At 44.0% G+C, this 19,326-nt stretch overlaps 1 protein-coding gene across 2 annotated transcripts in view; it reads left to right on the top strand.

The window, feature by feature from the left end:
- Positions 1–247: 247 nt before the first annotated feature.
- The window catches only part of gsk3ba (glycogen synthase kinase 3 beta, genome duplicate a), a 63,457-nt gene continuing 44,378 nt past the window's right edge, over positions 248–19,326 (top strand). For both annotated transcript variants that reach the window (XM_076263111.1, XM_076263110.1), the window contains exon 1: positions 248–1,106. In XM_076263111.1, coding sequence (XP_076119226.1) covers positions 1,019–1,106 — 88 coding nt within the window. In that variant the 5' untranslated portion in view covers positions 248–1,018. The remainder of the gene's footprint in view (positions 1,107–19,326) is intronic.

Here is a 19,326-nt window from a genome sequence, read left to right as displayed (position 1 = left end):
GGCAAATTACGCCATGTGTTCTCCAAGGGTTGCGTGACTATTGGCCGACAGTGCCCCCCTCCCTCCGCCCATATTCAAAGAATACGCAGTGGATTGGCCAACCCCCACCTCCTCAGGCCTTCTTGCGCTCCACATTTTCCGATTCTCTATGCAGTGGGTTGGCGTAACCAGGTCACTTGGCCCCTTCCCCACCACTGTATTCTACCGTTGTTTACGTAAAATACGTTTCATTGGTCGGGGTGACAAAGAGAGCGAGCAGAGACGGTCGGAGAAGGAATAAAAAAAGAATTTTCTGAAATGCTGAGTGGATTTTAGATAGCGTTTTACTTCGGAACCGCAACGTCAAGCTACTTTTCAGATTCCGTGGCCAAATCTGGTGGATTTCAAGAATCCTATCCGCGTGTATGGAGTTTCATAAGACGGAAGGGTCATTGAACAGAGCTTTTAATTTGGGCTATTGGAAAATTCGCATTTGAATCGTTGGTTGGGTAGAGCAAGGAAGCCGCCATGGCTGGTGCTACTGGATCGTTGAGTCTCCACCTCAGAATATGAACAAATACCCTACTTTCGTGCTCTAATTTCTCATGACTAACAACGTTGTTGCTGTCATTTTAAGGAGCACCGAATACAGGAATAATTTTACATGTGTCAATCTACGTGTATGAATCTGACGCGATCCAGAACAAGAAAATCGGTGGGTTTTTTTTCGGGGGACACAGGGAGAAGGCCGGTTTCATGACTATTTCTTTACTGACACCGACTTGTAAAAGGCCTTGATTGCAAACGACGAAGAGACTGTTTTAAAAAGGATGGTTTGAAAGAAAGACTGTCAGTGGATGGGAGAAGGTAGCGAATCAGCTGAAGAAAATCGACAGAAAGGAGTGAACGGGCGACGGTGTTGCTTTTTCCTTTGCGTATTTTGTAAAAATATCACTTATAGAGGTCTTTGAACAGTGACCCAGTTGATCAAAAGTGTCAATCGGCCAATCGACAAAAAACAGGGATTAACGATTGGAATATGTCTGGTCGGCCAAGAACCACCTCCTTCGCAGAGAGCTGCAAACCAGTGCCGCAGCCTTCAGCATTTGGCAGCATGAAAGTCAGCAGTAAGTTGCCAGCGATTTTGGTTACTTTGAAAACCTACATTCCTTCACATACACGTCGCAGGCAAGATTTGAACATGTAGGCCTACCCTATATAACGCTTACAGTACCGGGCCTAAGATGCATGCTGCTACCATCATCCCACCAGGCCCCTATAGGAGTTTGGACTTGGAAATTCGTTCAAGCTATTTGCTACACCTGACAGATTTACGGTGATTTAAGCGTCACGATTTTAGGAGGGTAGATTTGTGTGCCCCACTTTTCGACCGGCCAGCGTAGCCTACTATAGCCGTCTCTTTTGGACTAGCTAGCGTGCTTGGTGGCGAGGCCTCTGCCCTGCGTAGACAGGCGTTTCTTGTGTGAAGCCTCATAAATCAGCAGCTGATCTTTGAAGGATTTACGAACAGACACGGGTTACTTCCTCAGGAGTTTTAAAAAGTTAAAAAGGTTTTAGACCCTTCGAGGATAATAGCCTCAGTAGCCGATATTACAAGCTGTCCAGACACGGAGTGACACGTCCTTGACATTGTGTTAATGCTGAAAATATGGAAAATTGTTTGTGCCAGTCGTTGTGCATTCCATAAATGAGACTCGCCCATTACGTGGAAAGACCGGAACGGACTGTTCATGCTGCTTTTCGATGCAGCAAGTGGCAGATGTCGCTTCTGGTTCATTACGCAATAGTCCATCATAAGGGGCGTCTTTCCGTAGACAAAATGCGTTCGACCAGAGCCCCCCATGTCATAGAAGCTCTCAAATGATCTATTTCTTTGTCTTTGACACTACTGGTAGTTAAAAATGTAACGTTTTGTTGGCTGCAACAGTGTGCAATACCATATCCGAGATTGTTATACAATGTTACCGCTTACGCGTCCAGTCAATTGACTACGGTTGCTACATTGCTAGTCGTGGCCGGAGTAGCCCTCACAGTGGCACGTGGCTTGCAGACCGCGGGGTGTTGGCAGGACGGGCACTCGCCGTGCAATATCAGCTTGTCGGTGTAAATTAATTGGGTGCCAGGGAAGGGGAAATAGACTAGCTCGGCTAAATGTTCACGTGTCGGCGGTCATTAGACGTTAATGAAACGGCGCTATGTGCTGATGGGCATAGATGGCGACTAATTGGCCCTGTGAAAAGACGCATTTCACGACTGTTTGCGTTGACGCATGTCAACCCACAAGGCCTTTTGGCGGTATAGGTTTGCACACTTGTCTCTGGAGTTGTTGAGGGAGACAGCTGTCTCTTTGCATTTTGCTTTCCGTGACATTTGGGCCACCTGTTCCATACGTATTTTTTTCCATACGTTTGCAAGTGCAGTTTCGTTCCGCAAAATTCTTAACTACAGCTTAGCTTAGTATGTTTTATTAAATATACATCAGAACCAAATGTGGAAGGGCATGGGAAGCCATGTATTGCCACCTTATAGTTGCTTGAATCAACCGGTGCAGTGTTGTAGGCTGGGTGTATGTGAAGTAGTATTTCTCATTTCCTGAAAATTGAACACACACACATGCACACATACACACCTCGAATGCCCTTTGCCATGACATAAGTAGCAATATTGATCGGACAGTTCTGGTTAATACTTCAGTTTGTTTTCAGTCCATCTGGTAGCATCCTACTGTCATATACTTCACATTCCCCTAATGCGCACACACACACACACACACTCACGCTGTTCCAATCAAACTTCTAACACACACACATACAATGTAGATACATTTACAAAAGCAAAACTACTGCTTCAGCAGGTGCTGTTACCCAGATTGTTTCACAGTACATGTAATGTGTATTGTATAATTCATCCATTTGTGCGCTCTCTGAGAATAAAATCCACAACCTCGGTAGCGTCGTAACTGGCTGTGCTACACACATTTACTCAATGGGCATGCACGTGTACGAGTGTAGGAGTCTGTGCGCGTGTATGTGTGTGTGTTGAAGTATGTATGTATGAATGACTGTATGAAGGGTTAAGGTCGGTAGCGTGTGTAGATAACTGTGTATTGCAGGGAGATGAGCTTAGCATTAGGACCGTGTGCAGTGTGGGACCTTCTCTGTGTGAGTGTTGTTCAGATATCTGTGCTTTATGGCCTGGAACTGTTCATGTTAGCTGTGTGGTTGGAATTGTAGGTGTATGTGTGTGTAAGCGGTGTGTTTGAAGGAGAGATTGAAAGGAATGTGTGCTGTGGTGAGTTGGTTAAAGACAGGTGGAGAGGGAGCTCTCTCTCTCTCTCTCACACACACACACACACACACACACACGTGAGGAGAGTGAGAGAAAGATGAAGTGCTGATGTGGCAATGTGGCTGGATTCATGCCGTCCAGGAACAGATTGCAGATGAAGCGTCACTGGCACACACTCTCTTTCTCTCTCTCACTCTCTTGCTCTCTCTTGCCTGCTCTCTCTCCCTCCCACCCTCCCTCCCTCTCTCTCGCCCACTAACTCTCTCCCTCACTCCGTACCTCTCTCTCTCTCTCTCTCTCTCTCTCTCTCTCTCTCTCTCTCTCTCTCTCTCTCTCTCTCTCTCTCTCTCTCTCTCTCTCTGCCAGCTCAGGGCTGGATGACCCTGCACATTACAGTCCTTGGCGGCCACTGTGTTTGGCCCCAGACCTGATAAGAAGATGGGAACGGTCCGCAGTGCCTGCAGGAGCTGTCCAAGCGCTGGATTAAGAAGCTATAATCAACATGGCGCATCATTCCACTATTGTAGCTGTGACACGCGCAGTAAGACGTTGTCATGCTAACATGCTAGGTTAAATCGACATATCAGTTGGCCTTCTAGGTAGGCTACAGGTTTGGGGTTTGGAGCCGTTAGTAGGAGATCCAAAAGTCTGCGGCCACCACCTTTGCCTCTTGGTGTGCGTTTCGAGCCTTCAGGGGATAGCTCTGTGTTTCCTAGTACCATGGCTCTGACTGTCTTTCTGTTTGCGTTGCTGCCTATGTGGTGAAAGATGAGGGAAGGATGTTTAGCATGTGTTTATTTAGCACTATGATTCATCGCCTGTGAAGCGTGTTGGTGGAGGTTTTATTTTTTTTTAAACATGGTGTGAAGATTTTTCAGTGACTCAAGTAGGACATAGTGTATCTAAACGTGTGTTGTTTGTTCATCCCAAGCCCTACAGCTAGAATATATGGATAGTGCATCAGAATCAAGCCAATTGATATGCGTTTTTACCCGAATGATCCCACCATGGTGCTTCTGAGTAGTGTGTAGGGCAGATGCCTTTTAAATGGTTCAACTGTGTATCAGCTTAAAGGGATATTCCACCATTTGGGGAATTATGCTCACTTTCTTTACATCTCCCCTCAAGTTAAACAATTGATTTTTTACATTTCTCCAGTTCATCCAGCCGAGTCTGGCGATACCACTTTTAGCTCCAGCCTAGCATAGATCATTGAATTGGATTAGACAATTAGCCTCTCGCTAGCTAGCATCAAGTTTAAAAGTGACTAAGATTAGTAAAAATCTTACAATTAGTAAAAAGCAATTGAAAACAATCAAATAAAAAAAAAATCTATCGAGCGTAGGTGGAAAATGAGCGTAATTCCCCAAATGGTGTAATATCCCTTTAACAAGGTGATACTTAGTGGCTTTTCTAATTAAAAGAGTGTAGCCTGTGCAGACTGATAATGGAAGGAATTGGGATCAGTCATCGAGGCCAGGCTATGTGTTTCTCTTGACTTCCTGGTCAGAAGTAAGTGCTGTGCCACAAGGAAGCGTCTCGCACGCGAGCAGTTGGTCCTCATTTAGAACATGTTGTATTCGTCTGTGCTCCCAATTCCAAATTCTTCCTCCTCGTACCAGGAAATTCCACTCCAAGCCTACACCACTCAACACTGAAGGCAAGTCAATGGAAGGAAGAAAAAAAAAACACACACACACACACACACACACAGAATCCTTTTTTTAAATCCTTCAACTCCAAAGTGGCCGTCTCCCATCGTACGCAGATGTTATCGACAGGAAACTTAAGGTGGTGTGACGCGACGTGACTACGTACAGCGCTAGTGTTTTTTAGTTTTTGTGCGAGAGGGGAGCTTTGTGCAAAATGCTAATCTGGCGGGGATGGAGGAAAGAACGCTTGTATAACAGCAACATGAGTGGCCATCGGCCAACATCAAAGTGAACGGGCCAGACGTTAAATTTCCCTCCACTTTGCTCCGTTTGGGAAGAAACAAATACCTCGGAAGCTGTACCTCATTGGTCCCTCTCAGATGCTGGTCGCTGCCACAGGCAGGGCGGATAGAGTTAAAAAATCTATCCACAATCTAACTCTGACTATTCTCACTGTCTCTCTACCTCTCTTTCTTTCTCTCTCATAGTGATTTGCCCTATCACCTTTTCTTTCTTTTGTTCTCCTGTGGTTCTCTCTCTCTCTCTCTCTCTCTCTCTCTCTCTCTCTCTCTCTCTCTCTCTCTCTCTCTCTCTCTCTCTCTCTCTCTCTCTCTCTCATATCTTCTGCCTCTTCTCTCCTTCTTGTCATGTTTCTCTTCTAAGGACCAGTTCAGTTTATTCCATGAAGCTTTCAAGATTGTACACATACAAGATTGATAGTGTATATAATTCAGAGTATTATTAAGAATAGAGAAATAAATGTCAAAACTATGTTGACGGCATTTGTGTACATTATGGGTAAATAGGCTGGAACACAGTATGTATAAGAGTCTCTCATCGGGTCTGTCTCCATCCTTTTCCTTCAGTCCCTTAGCTTTGGACCCATTGCTCCAGCATATGCCACTCTCACAGATGGGACTTGTGGCTACAGACCGCTCTCATTGTTCCTGAGGAACAATGGTCATTCAGCCAGTGAGGAGCAGCAGTGTGTGTGTATGTGTGTGTGTTTGGAGCTGTTTTTAGCCAGCAGGCGTAACCCCACTATTCCCAGTTGGGGAGGAAATGTAGCATTCTCAGTGGGGTGCCGTTTTTACAGAGAAAGTGTGTGTGTGTGTGTGTGTGTGTTAGGGCTGGGCGATATGGACCAAAAGTCATATCCCGATATATTTAGGTTGAATATCGGTATACCATATATATCCCGATATTTTTTCCGCAAAGTTAGAGCTGTAAAATGAAATGTTCAGTTAAATATGAGTAGTTTTATTGAAAACTCACTACTCCGGTCTTGATTTTCTTGAGAGCTCCGGTCAGCGGCTTGCGTGGAGCAATGATCACGGCGCAAATTTGAACTATATCGATATATGCAATATGGTCTAATTCCATATCGCATTTTAAAATATATCGATATATCTTTTATATCGATATATCGCCCAGACCTAGTGTGCGCTTGTGTTTGCGTCCACGCATTTAAAAGTGTTGAATGTGGAGCAATGTGACTAGCACCTCGCTTTGCTTCTTTCTCAGCCCCATTCTTCCATTTAGCATTCTGCCCTTCTTTGAACATAATGCTTATACTGATTCTCTCTGTCTGTGACTTCTGTCAGTGCGTTGCATTTAGCTGTTTTCTGATCTGCTGGTGAAATGTGGTCTAGTGGTAGGCAGTCTTTCCTCTCACTCTGGACTGTGCACATGTCATCATCATCACTGGATGAAATGGAATAGAAAACAAAAATCACCACAGACGGAAGCATACTTTAGACTCTGAAGTTGCAACATTGATGAAAGCGATTGGCAATGTTGTCTAAGTTCAAACTTTTTTTTTAAAAATCTTATCTGTTTAACCGTTTAACCTGTCTGTCGCCATGGTGACAGACACACTTTCTAACTGTGCCATTAGCTGCCAGGGGCAAGGTGTGATTTATTGAGCAGAGGTGATGGATCCATACCCATGTTGCCATGACGTTGACAGGTGACTGATAACACCTGCACGAATGTGTGATGTACGGACCCCGCATTCTGAGAGATCTGCTGGAAGAGTTTCAGTCTGAATCACCATATGCCTGAGAGAACTTGGAGCGCATACTATATTGGGTGGGGTACAGCTAGCACTACCTCCCCAAGTGTTAGCCTAATTGGCAGTCTTTGTTGGCATGACCTGGCGTGTAATGGAAAAGTGAGCAATGCTATGATTGGTTCAAAGCTCACCTATGGGATCTCTGATTTGCATTTGTACTATTGCGCGTCCAAAAGGAATTGAATGGAGTCTCCGGTGTGCACATTTTCCATTTATCTAGCATGTCGTCTTTTTGAAAAGAAAAGGCCTTTTTACTCCAGCACAATATTTTGTGGTCGGTTCACCAGGAATCTGTCTTACACACACACTCGTACACACCTGTACACACACACACAGACACACACTCAGGTGTGGGACCTGGCGGTGGATCTGAGGGGGCCGCAGCATTATTGCAGCAGCTGAATCTAAGTGTGTGTGTGTGTGTGTGTACAGGTGTGTACGAGTGTGTGTGTGTGTGAGTGTGAGTGATTCCACTCCCCCTGCCTCTCCTCTGCTCTCCTCCCTCCTGGTTTTGTTTTCCGGAAAAGGCAGCTGTCCACGAACAATAGGCTTCTTGTTTTAGCATTTAAAAGCCTCCGATCCAGCCTTATTCTTTTGGAATATCCAGTGCAATGAATTTAAAAGTGAGAGGGGAATCACTCCACTCACTTGCACTCTCTCTCTCTTTCTTTCTCTTTCTCTCTCTTTCTCTTTCTTCCTCTCTCTCTTTCTCTGTCAGACACAGACAGACAGACAGACAGACAGACTTAAAAAGTGTGTATGTGTTTATTTGGGACTGACCGACTGGATTTAATTTAAAAGGCTGAGGTGTGTGACTTCTGTACTGTTATTTAACAAGATTGTGCCCGATGAGCGGGATCACTCAAGAGGTTCAAGTCGAATGTTTGTTTGTCGGATCTATCTAGTAGCTTGCTTTTGTTTGCTTCCCTGATTGGGACAAGGCAGAGCAAACGTTGACTCCTCCGCTGTTGAGAGGATGGGTGAGGGGCGAGCTAACAGCAAGACACAAGAGTGGAGAAAGGGAGGCAGAGAACAGGAGGGAGGAGGGAAGGAGCGCATACATGGAGGGAGGAGGGAAGGAGCGCATACATGGAGGGAGGAGGGAAGGAGCGCATACATGGAGGGTGCTCATGTCTGGCCAGGACCCACACACCCGTTTCCTCATCCCGGAGAGACTGCTGATCAACCATTAGGATTGGCCACATCATCTCACCAGAGAGACGGAGGAGGATGAGGAGAATCAAGATCTGTGAAGAAATAATAAGATTGTAACAGCGAGAAGAGAAGAGGGGAACGAGTTCTTTGGGGAATGTGTGTGTGTGTGTGTATTAGGGGTGTAACGGTTCATGTATTCGTATTGAACCGAAACGGTACGGGCGTCACGGTTCGGTGCATGAATTTACACGGAGAATACACGGTATAAAAATACATAAAACTCGTGTGCGGATTAATTAATGTCATGCGCACTGTTAAGTAGCGAGAGTTACGGGAGTTCTTTAGCGACACCTAACGCTAATCTGTAGCCTCGCCTTAGCTCTGAAGCTCTGATTGGCGCCTATGTTTTTTTTTGTCAGGTCGTCGGTTGAGTCCGTCAGTCATTAGCAGCACTAAGGTTAGACCCACAAGAGTTAGAGGATCCGCTGGCCTCTTTAAGATCGCAAGTTTGAGAACTTCAGTTACAGTAACGTTAGTACAGGCGAAAGAGTGGTGGATAAGATGAAACTGTGTGTTGGCGTTGTTCAGCAGTTGTTGGGTATGTGAAGGAAAAATGCTACACATATTCGAAGCCATCACCCAGATGATGTAGACTACCAATCACTGAAACGAGGGGAAAAAACAACTTACCCTGCGCTTCAGCAGCCTTTGGTTACACATACAAATAGGGCCAAAACCTATGGCTTAAATTAAATGATTTCGTAATGACAGAAAGCTATGTAAATCGTGTAGTAATTACCTTTATGTTGGGGTAACTTGTAACTTCTCACATGAGGAGCTGGTAGTGTTAAGTGCATAGACAGTAAAATAAAGTGACAACGCTAACCACGCTAATAAACAAACCATGCTACGGTGAGTTAGCGTCAAAGGGCAAAGTCACGTGACTTCTAGTTGTAGTCTGTTTATGAAATGAAAGGAGCAATTTCGTTTTTTTTTAAAAAGGCAAAATAGTGTGATATTTTCACAGTTAGTAGGCTAGATTATTACTTTACACACAATAAAAAAATATTGAGGCAAATTGTAGACCCTTCCATATACAACTAAACACAGATGTTGAAGGTCTTGCTTAAGTGGATTTTTAAAAATCATTTTTCTATGTAATTTGCACTTTCAGAAATAAGAGATGCTGTAGGCCTATTTTCAGTTTTATAGCTGATTGTCTTATTTTGTTTACAAGTTACAGATGGAGTTTGGGTACTTATTGTACTGTTTAGCCTACATCTTACACACTTCAGGCTGTTGCAGATAGCTCAGGGAAGAGACTGTATGACACTAGGTGGTACAGCCTGAGACATGTACAAAAAAAAATGCTTTCTGCATTTTTGTTTTGCTTTTCCCTCCATTGTACCGAACTCGTACCGAACCGTGATGTCCGAACCGAGGTATGAACCGAACCGTGACTTCTGTGTACCGTTACACCCCTAGTGTGTATGCATGAGAGCTGGGTACAGAAGACTAGATCATGCATATTTGTGGTTTGGGGGGGGGTTGGGTGAGTGTAGTAAGCATAAACGGACTTCTGATGGAGGAGACACAGAGGGGAATTTCAGCTTGTACTGTCGCCTTTGACAGAAGAATGGCAAACTCTAATCCCTAGTTGTGTTTCTACTTTACTGTTATAACCTGTGTTCCCTCCCTTATGAGTGGACTCTAAGGCCATGTCCACAATTGGCTGGGTATTTTGGGTATTGGCTGGGTATTTTGGGTATTGGGTACTTCGTATTGCAAAATAAGTCCACGGAAACTCAAAAAGACCCTTTGAAGGCTGTCAAGAACACATCAGTCAAACAGACAATCCAAAAACTGATTTCCCCTGTTCACATACACTGAACACTGAAACTGAAAATTTCCACTTTTGGCTGGAGTTTTTTTTAAGGATATCCATTTTCAGTGCCGAAAATGGAGTTTTCGTGTGGACGTGTGCCAAAAACGCTTAAAACTAAAATTTGTTTTTTAAAAATACCCAGCTACGTGTGGACATGGCCTAAGAGTCTTGAACCCAAGATCTGGAAACAGCGGGCAAACTCTGCACTGGAAGCCTGTTGCAGGGTGATGTCTCTCTAGCTGTTCTCCCTCATTTATAAAGCTTAGCCAACAAGGAAGTGTGTGCGATGGACAGCTAAACACACTATACTTAGTTTGTTATTGTTTTCCTGTCCCGTCATGTTCAATTTGCATTTTTTTAAATGCGTAACAATACTTTTTCATGCTCAATTTGCAGGCTTTCTTTGACAACTAAAGAGCATGCAAAATCACGTTACAGCTCAGATCAGATCAGGATGATGGATGCTTGAGTTTAAAGCGTTTCTCTTATGCTCTTTTTATCCATTTTCACCCCGTTTCATTTATCAGAGTAGAAACCGTCTGCTATTTATCATCTAGTCCTCTGACTCGACTGGGCTCTGAATGTGCCATTAAGTCAGCCTCATTACGCCTTTACTCGGACGCTTCCTGCGTAATGTTTTTTAAAGATACACCTGTTGTGGTTTTAATGGGAAGTGCCGTGTGATGGACGAGGCTTTCCGATTAGAGGGGCGCTGTAGGAGGGTAATGTGACTCGCCCGGGTCCTCCCACACTCTCAAGCCTCCCTCTGTCTGTGCCTCCCTGCTTGCCTCTCATCCTTCCCTACTTGGCCTTCCATTTTTTTTGCTTCCTATTTTCTTTTTTATCTTGAAGTGGTCGCTTGAAAAGTGCACAGGGTGGAACAGCTTGGCTAGACTGCAGAGTAAACTCGAATAAAAGTGTGTGTGTTTGTGTGTGTGTGTGTGTGTGTGTGTGTGTGTGTGTGTGTGTGTGTTAGTTCGTTCAATCATTCAATCATGTACCTTAAACACACCTTGACATTTGTGAGAAGAAAATGCATGATTGATATAACGTGAGCTATTTATACAGTCCAGAATGTATAGACACAGAAAGCATATCTGATTTAAATAGAAAGAGCAAGTCTACTGTGTGTGGAATGTATATGCACCATTTGGACTTTGATCCCTCCAATACTGGGAGAAATATAAGGATGACAAATGCAGCAACGACAAACAGTAATGAAATCCTGAAACAAGACTCTTAGACACATTGCGTGATCAGTGTTTTAAGGTCAAGGCCACAGTTAGTCACAGTTGTGTTTATTTTGTAATGCTCCTCCACAGGCTTCCCATATACACACAACGCCTTCAATCCAAATTCACCCCTCCCCACTCCCAAGTTTCTCTGGGGGCCTAAGTGGATAGATGCCGGCCATTAGAGATATTGATCACCCAGGAGTCGACTCACTTCCCTGGGAGAGGGAGGAAATAACAGGTCGGCTGTCTTCAAGCAACTTAATGCCTCATAATCCTGCGGCACTGTCATAAAAGGGGAGATTATAAATGAAGGCTCGGTGCTGTGAAGATAAAGCTATTGATTTTTATAATACTAACATGAGGAGGAGGAGGAAGATGAAGGGGGGGGGGGGGTGTTGTCGATGGGTCTCCCAGAAAGGACGAAGGACTCCCAGGTGGCCTCTTCCTCCGTGCTGTGTCAGCACTTTTCTTTCCAGAGATGGTGATGCTGCAAACAAACAAAAATCACTGCAGTACACACACACACACACACACACACACACACACACTTCATCTATAGGAGGAAATGGTGAGAAGAGAAATAAAAGATGAGTGTGAGGAATATGTGCCTCTTGAGGATCTCCAGAGCAGAATGACCCCGTCTTCAATAAAGCAAAGGTCTCTCCAATACACCAAGTGAGGTGGAGAGGAGGCAAACTGCAGGGCTGAGAATGACCTCAAGTGATAACACCTGCAATGAAGTTAGTTTGAGAGAGTGGATAATGTGTAACTTCTCCCTCATCATTTAGAAGATGCATCACTATTATAGGTTAGTTCTAGAAGCTGTATCATTGGAACTTATTTTTCTATGGAGCAGGTTGTCATGAGGTGTGTTGAGGACAGCAATATTTCAGAGAACAGGAACATCAATGACCCTGATGAAGGTGCAATGGCGAAAGGTTGGTCAAATAAATATTGAAGCGTATTGAAGTTCTGAGTGTGCTACAGCTCATTTTCTTGATTCAAAGTATTCTCTGCCGCCGTGAGCCTGCACCTCACAAGGTGTGCGTTTACAAACAACAAATAAGAGAACAGGAATGTACCATATTTGCATCTACTGTATGTAAGACCTGCTAACATGGTCAGGCAAAGATTTGAATCTAAACCTCTGTTTCCTCTCCCTATTTCATTGCATTCACTGCCCTTTGTAGTTGTTTTCCGTCTGACTAGTTTAAAGCAGATACTCTCTGACACTTCAAAAAGGGAATATGTCTGTGTCATTGCCCAGACTAAAGTTTTTTTGGGATATACACTAGCTTCAAAATATGTCAGCACATTTCAGACAAACAATAAGTACTTTCATGCAGCAGTATTGCTTACTGAAAGACGGTTATCAAAAAGGAATACATGCTGAATTTATGCATAAGAAGAAGGTGGCCATTTCGGGGCTATAAAGGACAAATAGTTTTCAGAATGGGCCAAAATTGATCGTTCTATAAAGTGATGGAAACAAAGTGCTTTGCGTTTTACCCATGTAAATAAGTGCGATGGCAGGCAGCACTGCGTGTCCTAACAGGCCAGCATTAGTGGGCCTGACTGGCCTCAGTGGCCGCAGTGCAGCGGTGTCCTCACTGAGCAGATTAATCCTGCCTGACCTGCAATCCCAGAGTAATTGGGTTACACTTGCGGAGCTGACACCGGCTAAGGTGAACACCCAGGCCTGCTGGGAAGTCCCTGAGCTCAGTGCTGACACTGACCCACTGAGGAGGGGAAGCCAACAACACAGCACATCACATCTCTGACTGGATGGATGGATGGGCACGGGAAACACTAGCATGCTTGTCTTCGGGCATGTGGAGGTTACTTGTAAACTCTAGACACGCGACAGCACAAATGTAGGCTAGGTCATTCCGTGTCAAATCAGACAGAATCCAGGAAAATCATTGCTGCACCATCTCAGATTCCCCCCAAAATTTGTCTGCATAAAATTTATGTCACAAAGCTAACACCAGTAAAATACTTCATAGTAATTTTAATGAGTCTACAATGGTAAGTGGAGCTTCCCAGATAATGTGTTTTTCAGGATGTAAAGCTGAAATAATTAGACTAGTTAGCACGCAGACCTCAATTGTAATTAAGAGTTTGTCTGGAAAAAGTTAATTGAGTTCCAGCAGGGGCGTACCTACGAATGAAATTAAACTTACTCAAAGAAATACACTTCCATGCAGGATTAGCGATTGTATTTGCGTGTCCGTGTTTTAGGGACATTGGAAATGCAATGGCCTCTTGGCCAGACGGACATGCAGAGAGAGAATCCCGAATTTGCCAAAGGTTTGTATGGGTATTCCCAGGCAATGAAATAATATCAAGGGCTAAACAAATATGAGGACAAGACATAGGATTTGAACAGAAATATTTGACATGCCTCGATTTTGGGACCCATTCATGATATAGACAAGATTTGAACAAAATCTGAGATGGTGCAGTATCATCCTCCTCTGATCTGACACGGAATGACCCTACATAATGAGACCGGTGCTCGTTATGAATTTGGGAATGATATGTTCAATGATATGTTGCTGGATGGCCAGATGGAGTGCAAGCAACTGGGTAGATCAAGTACAAGATCAAGCATTTCCTTACCTATACTTACCATTAAGGTGAAGGACTTTCACACCTATTTTATTCCATCAGACAGCATTGCAGAAGTGACTGTGGTTTTGTACTGTGGGTGATATAAGTTAAATATAAAACCTAAATATAAGAGTCAGTAGGAAGACTATTGAAGTCCAACAAATGCAGAACTTTATGGCTGAGGAAGTGACTGACTGTCATGTTTTGAAGTGTGAGTAATTGCCTGCCTACTTAAAATAGGTCAATTATTGTCTGAACACTTTGACAAATGGAGTGCTTCCAACGAAAGCACCAGCTGCCAGTCAGTGCAGCTGAATTCAGAATAGTTTTCTATGTAACAGCTCAAACTTGCAAATAAGTAGATGATGATGATCTTGTTTCCATGACAATTCAAAGGGAAATTTTCCTCTAGATGCAGTCAGCAAGTGTGTGTATGTGTGTGTGTGTGTCCCAGAATAGAGTCTGAATGTGAAATGGGTCAGGGGGTTCTGGAGGGATGGCATTCTGGGAGGGCAGGTCAGGGTTCTAGGATGACGACCATTCTGGACTAGACCGTTCCTGCAGGGCAGCATGCTTGTGTGTGTGTGTGCGTGTGTGTGTGTGAGAGAGAGAGAGAGAGAGAGAGGGGGGGGGGGATAGAGAGAGATGGGTGTGTGTGTGTCCATTGCCATGTGTGTCGTATGTCCATCACTGATGAGGGGTGCGTGTTGTGTGGACATGGAGGGGGCAAGCATGACCGGCCGGTGTGCTTTCACATTCTTTCACTGCGGGTCTCAGGATATTAAACATAGTTTTTCTTGGCTGAAAGTGAGAGAGAAATTCATCTTTTCTTTTCCTCTGAGAGAGAGACAGGGGAGTCAGAGAATGTGCGTGCGTGCGTGCGTGCGTGCGTGCGATGAGAGCGATGAGAATAAGGGACTTTGCCAGTGTGAGCTGTACAGTGCAGTGCTTCTCCTTCATCACTTTTTGGTCAGTGTCGGCGCCTTTTTATCTGGGGCAGAAGTGTGTGTGTGTGTGTGTGTGTTCTGCGCCAGTACACAAGCCTAGTCTAGAGCCTTGATCTGCATTCATCCATATCTGTCCTGTGTTGGCTATATCAGCCTAACTACAAAAACATGCCACCACGTCCCACACAGTTGGAGTGCTCCTTTCACCCCTCTCTCTCTCTCTCTCTCTCTCTCTCTCTCTCTCTCTCTCTCTCTCTCTCTCTCCCTCTCTCACTCTTTCTCTCCCTCTCTCTTTTTCTCTCTCTCTCTCTCTCTCCCTCTCTCACTCTTTCTCTCCCTCTCTCTCTCTCTCACTCTTTCTCTCCCTCCCTCCAAATCTTCCCCTTTTCTTCTCTTACTCTGTCCGTCTCTGAACAGACATGAAAGACTGCACTGTCCCAAGTTGCCTGCAATTTCCTTAGTGGAGTGTGTGTGTGTGTGCACCTCGCTCATCTCCTCTGAAATCCTGCACTGTGAAATTCTTGGCATAGCTTTTCTTTCACAATCATCCGTGTGGCTGTCCACTTGAAGCGGTTATCTCAGGTCACCTAGGTCTCATTCGTCCCTCTATGGTATGAAAATCAGTGGTTATCAAAAGCATATACATTTGCATTTTACTAGTATTGAAAATACAAGCAACTCAATAGACACAAGTAGAAACACCTCAGCTATGATGGAATCTTTAATAACACCATGCAGATCAATATCCAGTACAAATTTGGTTTATAACTTTAATCCCTGATCATTTCAACATTGATCATAAAACACACTTCGGTGTACCACCGAAATCTATACTGCCGTAGTACTATTACGATTATGTTTGTGCAGCCTAGTCCTCTGATTACTATTGGTAATAATACAAAAAAGTAAAAATAGAATTCCACTACAAGAACAAAAACATGAAAAAATCTAATGGCAGGTTTCAGATTGGTTGGGAATTATGAATAAATGCATTGAGAATAGTTAAAATATTTAAACTGTAACCATCGAAGCAGATCTTTAGCAATATATCTCCATTATTAGAGTCACTGTGAGAGGTGGGTGGATAGGGTGCCGCTCAGCAGCTACGTCCACCAAGGGAGGAGAGCCGTAACTCACGCAGGTCCATCCGTTATGATGAAAGCCAACCAGGGTTTAAGGGCCCTGACTGAGGAGCCTGCCCACTTTCTCATTTAATTGACAGTCTGGTCTGAAAACACCAAGAGGATACTTACCGTTATTTATAGTGTGCTGGTGTTTTGGCCGTCAGCACTAACAAAGATGCCAACAGATTTTGGGTAGGGTGTGCGCTGGCGAAAGGGAATCAGGAATTAGGAAGAACTGCTGAGGAAGCTAGGAGAAACTTTTTGTTATTGATTGTAGCTCAAGGGGGATCACTCTAACCAGGTACATATTATCCTTCAGAATTATTTGTAGATCTGCAATGCACTATATTTCATAAAGAACAAGCCATTATTCGGAGATTAGCTGTACTGTATGATGTGCACAAGATTACAGTCATCTTCAGTTCTACATTTACATTTATTCATTTAACTGACACTTTTGTTCAAAGTGACTTACATAAAAGAGAGCAATCAAGGCACAGTGCAAATAGGAGACAATAGTGGAACAATAATGGCGGCGATCACACTGGAAATACTGGAGCGGCAGTGGTCAGCGTAATGCAACACTCCTAATACGTTCCATCTTGTTCCTAAGCAACACAAACGGTTTGCCTTAACCGACAATTGAATACGCTCACGTTGTGCTTTGAAAAGTTGAAACAAGTTCAACGCTCAGCTTGTTCAATGCTCGCGTGACACTAGCACTGCCACCATTCCGCTACCGAACCATAGAGAACAATAGGAAACCTGTCGCTGTTCCGCTGCAGAACCATAGAGAACAATAGGAAACCTGCCGCTGTTCCGCTGCAGAACCATAGAGAACAATAGGAAACCTGTCGCTGTTCCGCTGCAGAACCATAAAGAACAATAGGAAACCTGCCGCTGTTCCGCTGCAGAACCATAGAGAACAATAGGAAACCTGCCGCTTGCCACTGGCCGGTATGATTCCTGCTTAAGCATTGCTTTGCATTAGAAATAGAATGACAGTTCATAGTCAAGTTGAGTTAGGGATGTAGATAAGAAGTGTAGACAGGACAGAACAGGACAGGAAGAACGTCATGGATTCTTTTAAGGCCTCTGTTACGGACAACAGAGTTGTTTCAGTTGAGTGGCTACTCTTAAAACCTGATTATTCCGTGACTGGACTTCTGATACTTGTTTGGAGCCCGCCCTTTGGTTAGCTTTGGATAGAAAGGGAAGTGATGAGACCAGACAATAGTTCTCAACCTGAGGAGAGAGGAATTTTTAAGTAGTGTTGTACCCGCGTCAGTTTGAATGCTGTGGCATGTGGTAGGATGGCTACTTGTCAGGAGTTTGTCAGTTGTGTTCGCCTCAAGGTTGTAATTGTAATGCATTGCACATGTTGGCAAATTCAGCTCTTTGTGCATGAGAAACCAAGTGATGGCAGCCTTCCTCAGGTCTGTTCTGTCAACGGCTCTACAATAGTTCCGTCTGTGCCAAGGTCTGCAGAACATGGAACTGGAACGTACGTGTTACGGTGAGCTGAGAAACCCCAGAGGTGATGACTCACACCAGGTCATGTGACGGCCTTGTGCTTGCCACTCAGGCAGACAGTTCAGGGTTTGGGTTTGGGCTGAATGACTGACCAATGTCCTCCTGACACAGTTTAAGCCTGTGGTAGCAGTGTCGCGGACAAGTAGGGCTGTTGTCCTGTCCACTTCCTGGAATTGTGTGGTGGTAGTGTAGTGGTTAAGGAGCTGGGCTAGCGACCCTCGGGTTACAGGTCCTAAGTGCCCCTATTTTTTTTTTTTTTTTTTTTTTTTATAAGTATATTTGACGGATAAGCTCTGGTTTCACCAACTGTAATCTATGCGGCGGGGGGGGGGGGGGGGGGGGGGGGTCCTGGCTTGTCATGCTAGTGTTGTGTATGCTAATTGCCATAGTTACTGTAAATGCTTAGCCAGCATATTTGAGATTGATCTGTTTTTACAGGCATACAGTTCTAAGAGACAGTAGAGAAATGTACAGGCAAATCATCCCTTGTAGGATGATCTCATAGCCTGGCACACCCACCGAGATCTCCTTTCAGGGAGATACTAGTCTGGAACACCATAATAGTAGTAGTAACGCATGCAAACATCAAAAATTGCAGTCTGAAGAATGTGTCAATTTATTTATAGCAAAGGTAGGCCTACATACACTGACTGATGCCCATCACCATGCTAGTAGGGGTGTAAAGGTACACATATTCGTACCAAACCGTTTAGGTACAGGGCGTTAGGTTAATTACAGATGTGTACTGAATGTAGAATGTACCAAATGCAGTCTTAAACAGTAATCAGCAGGAAAGTGTTTTGCTTGCAGACCTTGTTTCAAATTTGAATTCCTACACAAACATTAAGTGGCGGACCATATGTCAGTTTAGTCAATTAACATAAAAAAAAAAAAAATTGGACACCTTTTCAAAAAACTATTCCCGTTGTGTATCAGCAATATTGTCAGTGAATTATAGGTTAGCAGCAGTGGCGGTTGCTGATCTTTGGAATAGGGGAAGCTCTGAGAAAAATTGTCAATTATTAAATTAATATTATTAAGGTGCTATATTGTTCTTTGAGGGCAAAAATGATCCCAAAACCCAGAATAGACCAAACAGTAGGCTATAGAGTTGGCATGGCAGACATGACAGCTTTGTGGGGAGTTTAAGCTAACCTTAGTTATTTCTCTGTGTATGTTCATCTGCCTTGCTTTTTTATTTTTAATCTCCCCTGGTGGGCTTTTAAAGTTCAAGTAAACATTAGCATAATGTAGCTACACCGTTATATAGCGCGCTACCTAACTTAGCCTAAATGCACAACTGAAGCAAAAGCAAGTCACAAACTCTGTACCTCCACATTACGGTTTTATTTACAGTATGCTATTTACAAAGACAAATAGAAACCTACTGTATTGCTTACAAAATATGAGAATTTGAGCTGCAACTTGCCTTGCCTCTCAACTTCACCTGCCAACACTAACGTTAACGCATCCCTTGAACTTGAACCACTTCCTGTCAGATCGCGACATATGCTGTCAATCAAAAAAAGTCCAGCCTCTATGGCGGTTCCTCCAATCATCATACAGAAGCTCGGCGTCTGGGCCATCCCACTGTCTCATTCACTCCCAGAGATGCCGGGCTTCTCTGGAAATGACGATTTTGTGGCGTTTGTCCAATAAAAATCTAGTTTTTATGCACTGAGATCAGCCCACTCTGTAGTGCCATTGAAAGTCCAGTGAAGCCGAGCGTCTATGGGTTTTTTGCATGTTTTTTTGATCGTGTCGTCACAGCAATGTATTACGGGTGCGAAATCACGATAAATGACCGGCAAAACCTTATT

This window comes from Alosa pseudoharengus, unplaced genomic scaffold (assembly GCF_046254945.1).
Source record: "Alosa pseudoharengus isolate Yale_2024_CS ecotype anadromous, Long Island Sound unplaced genomic scaffold, YU_APseudo_1.1 YU_APseudo_1.1_scf_3, whole genome shotgun sequence".
NCBI lineage: Eukaryota > Metazoa > Chordata > Actinopteri > Clupeiformes > Clupeidae > Alosa > Alosa pseudoharengus.
This window is presented reverse-complemented; position numbering and strand designations above follow the sequence as displayed.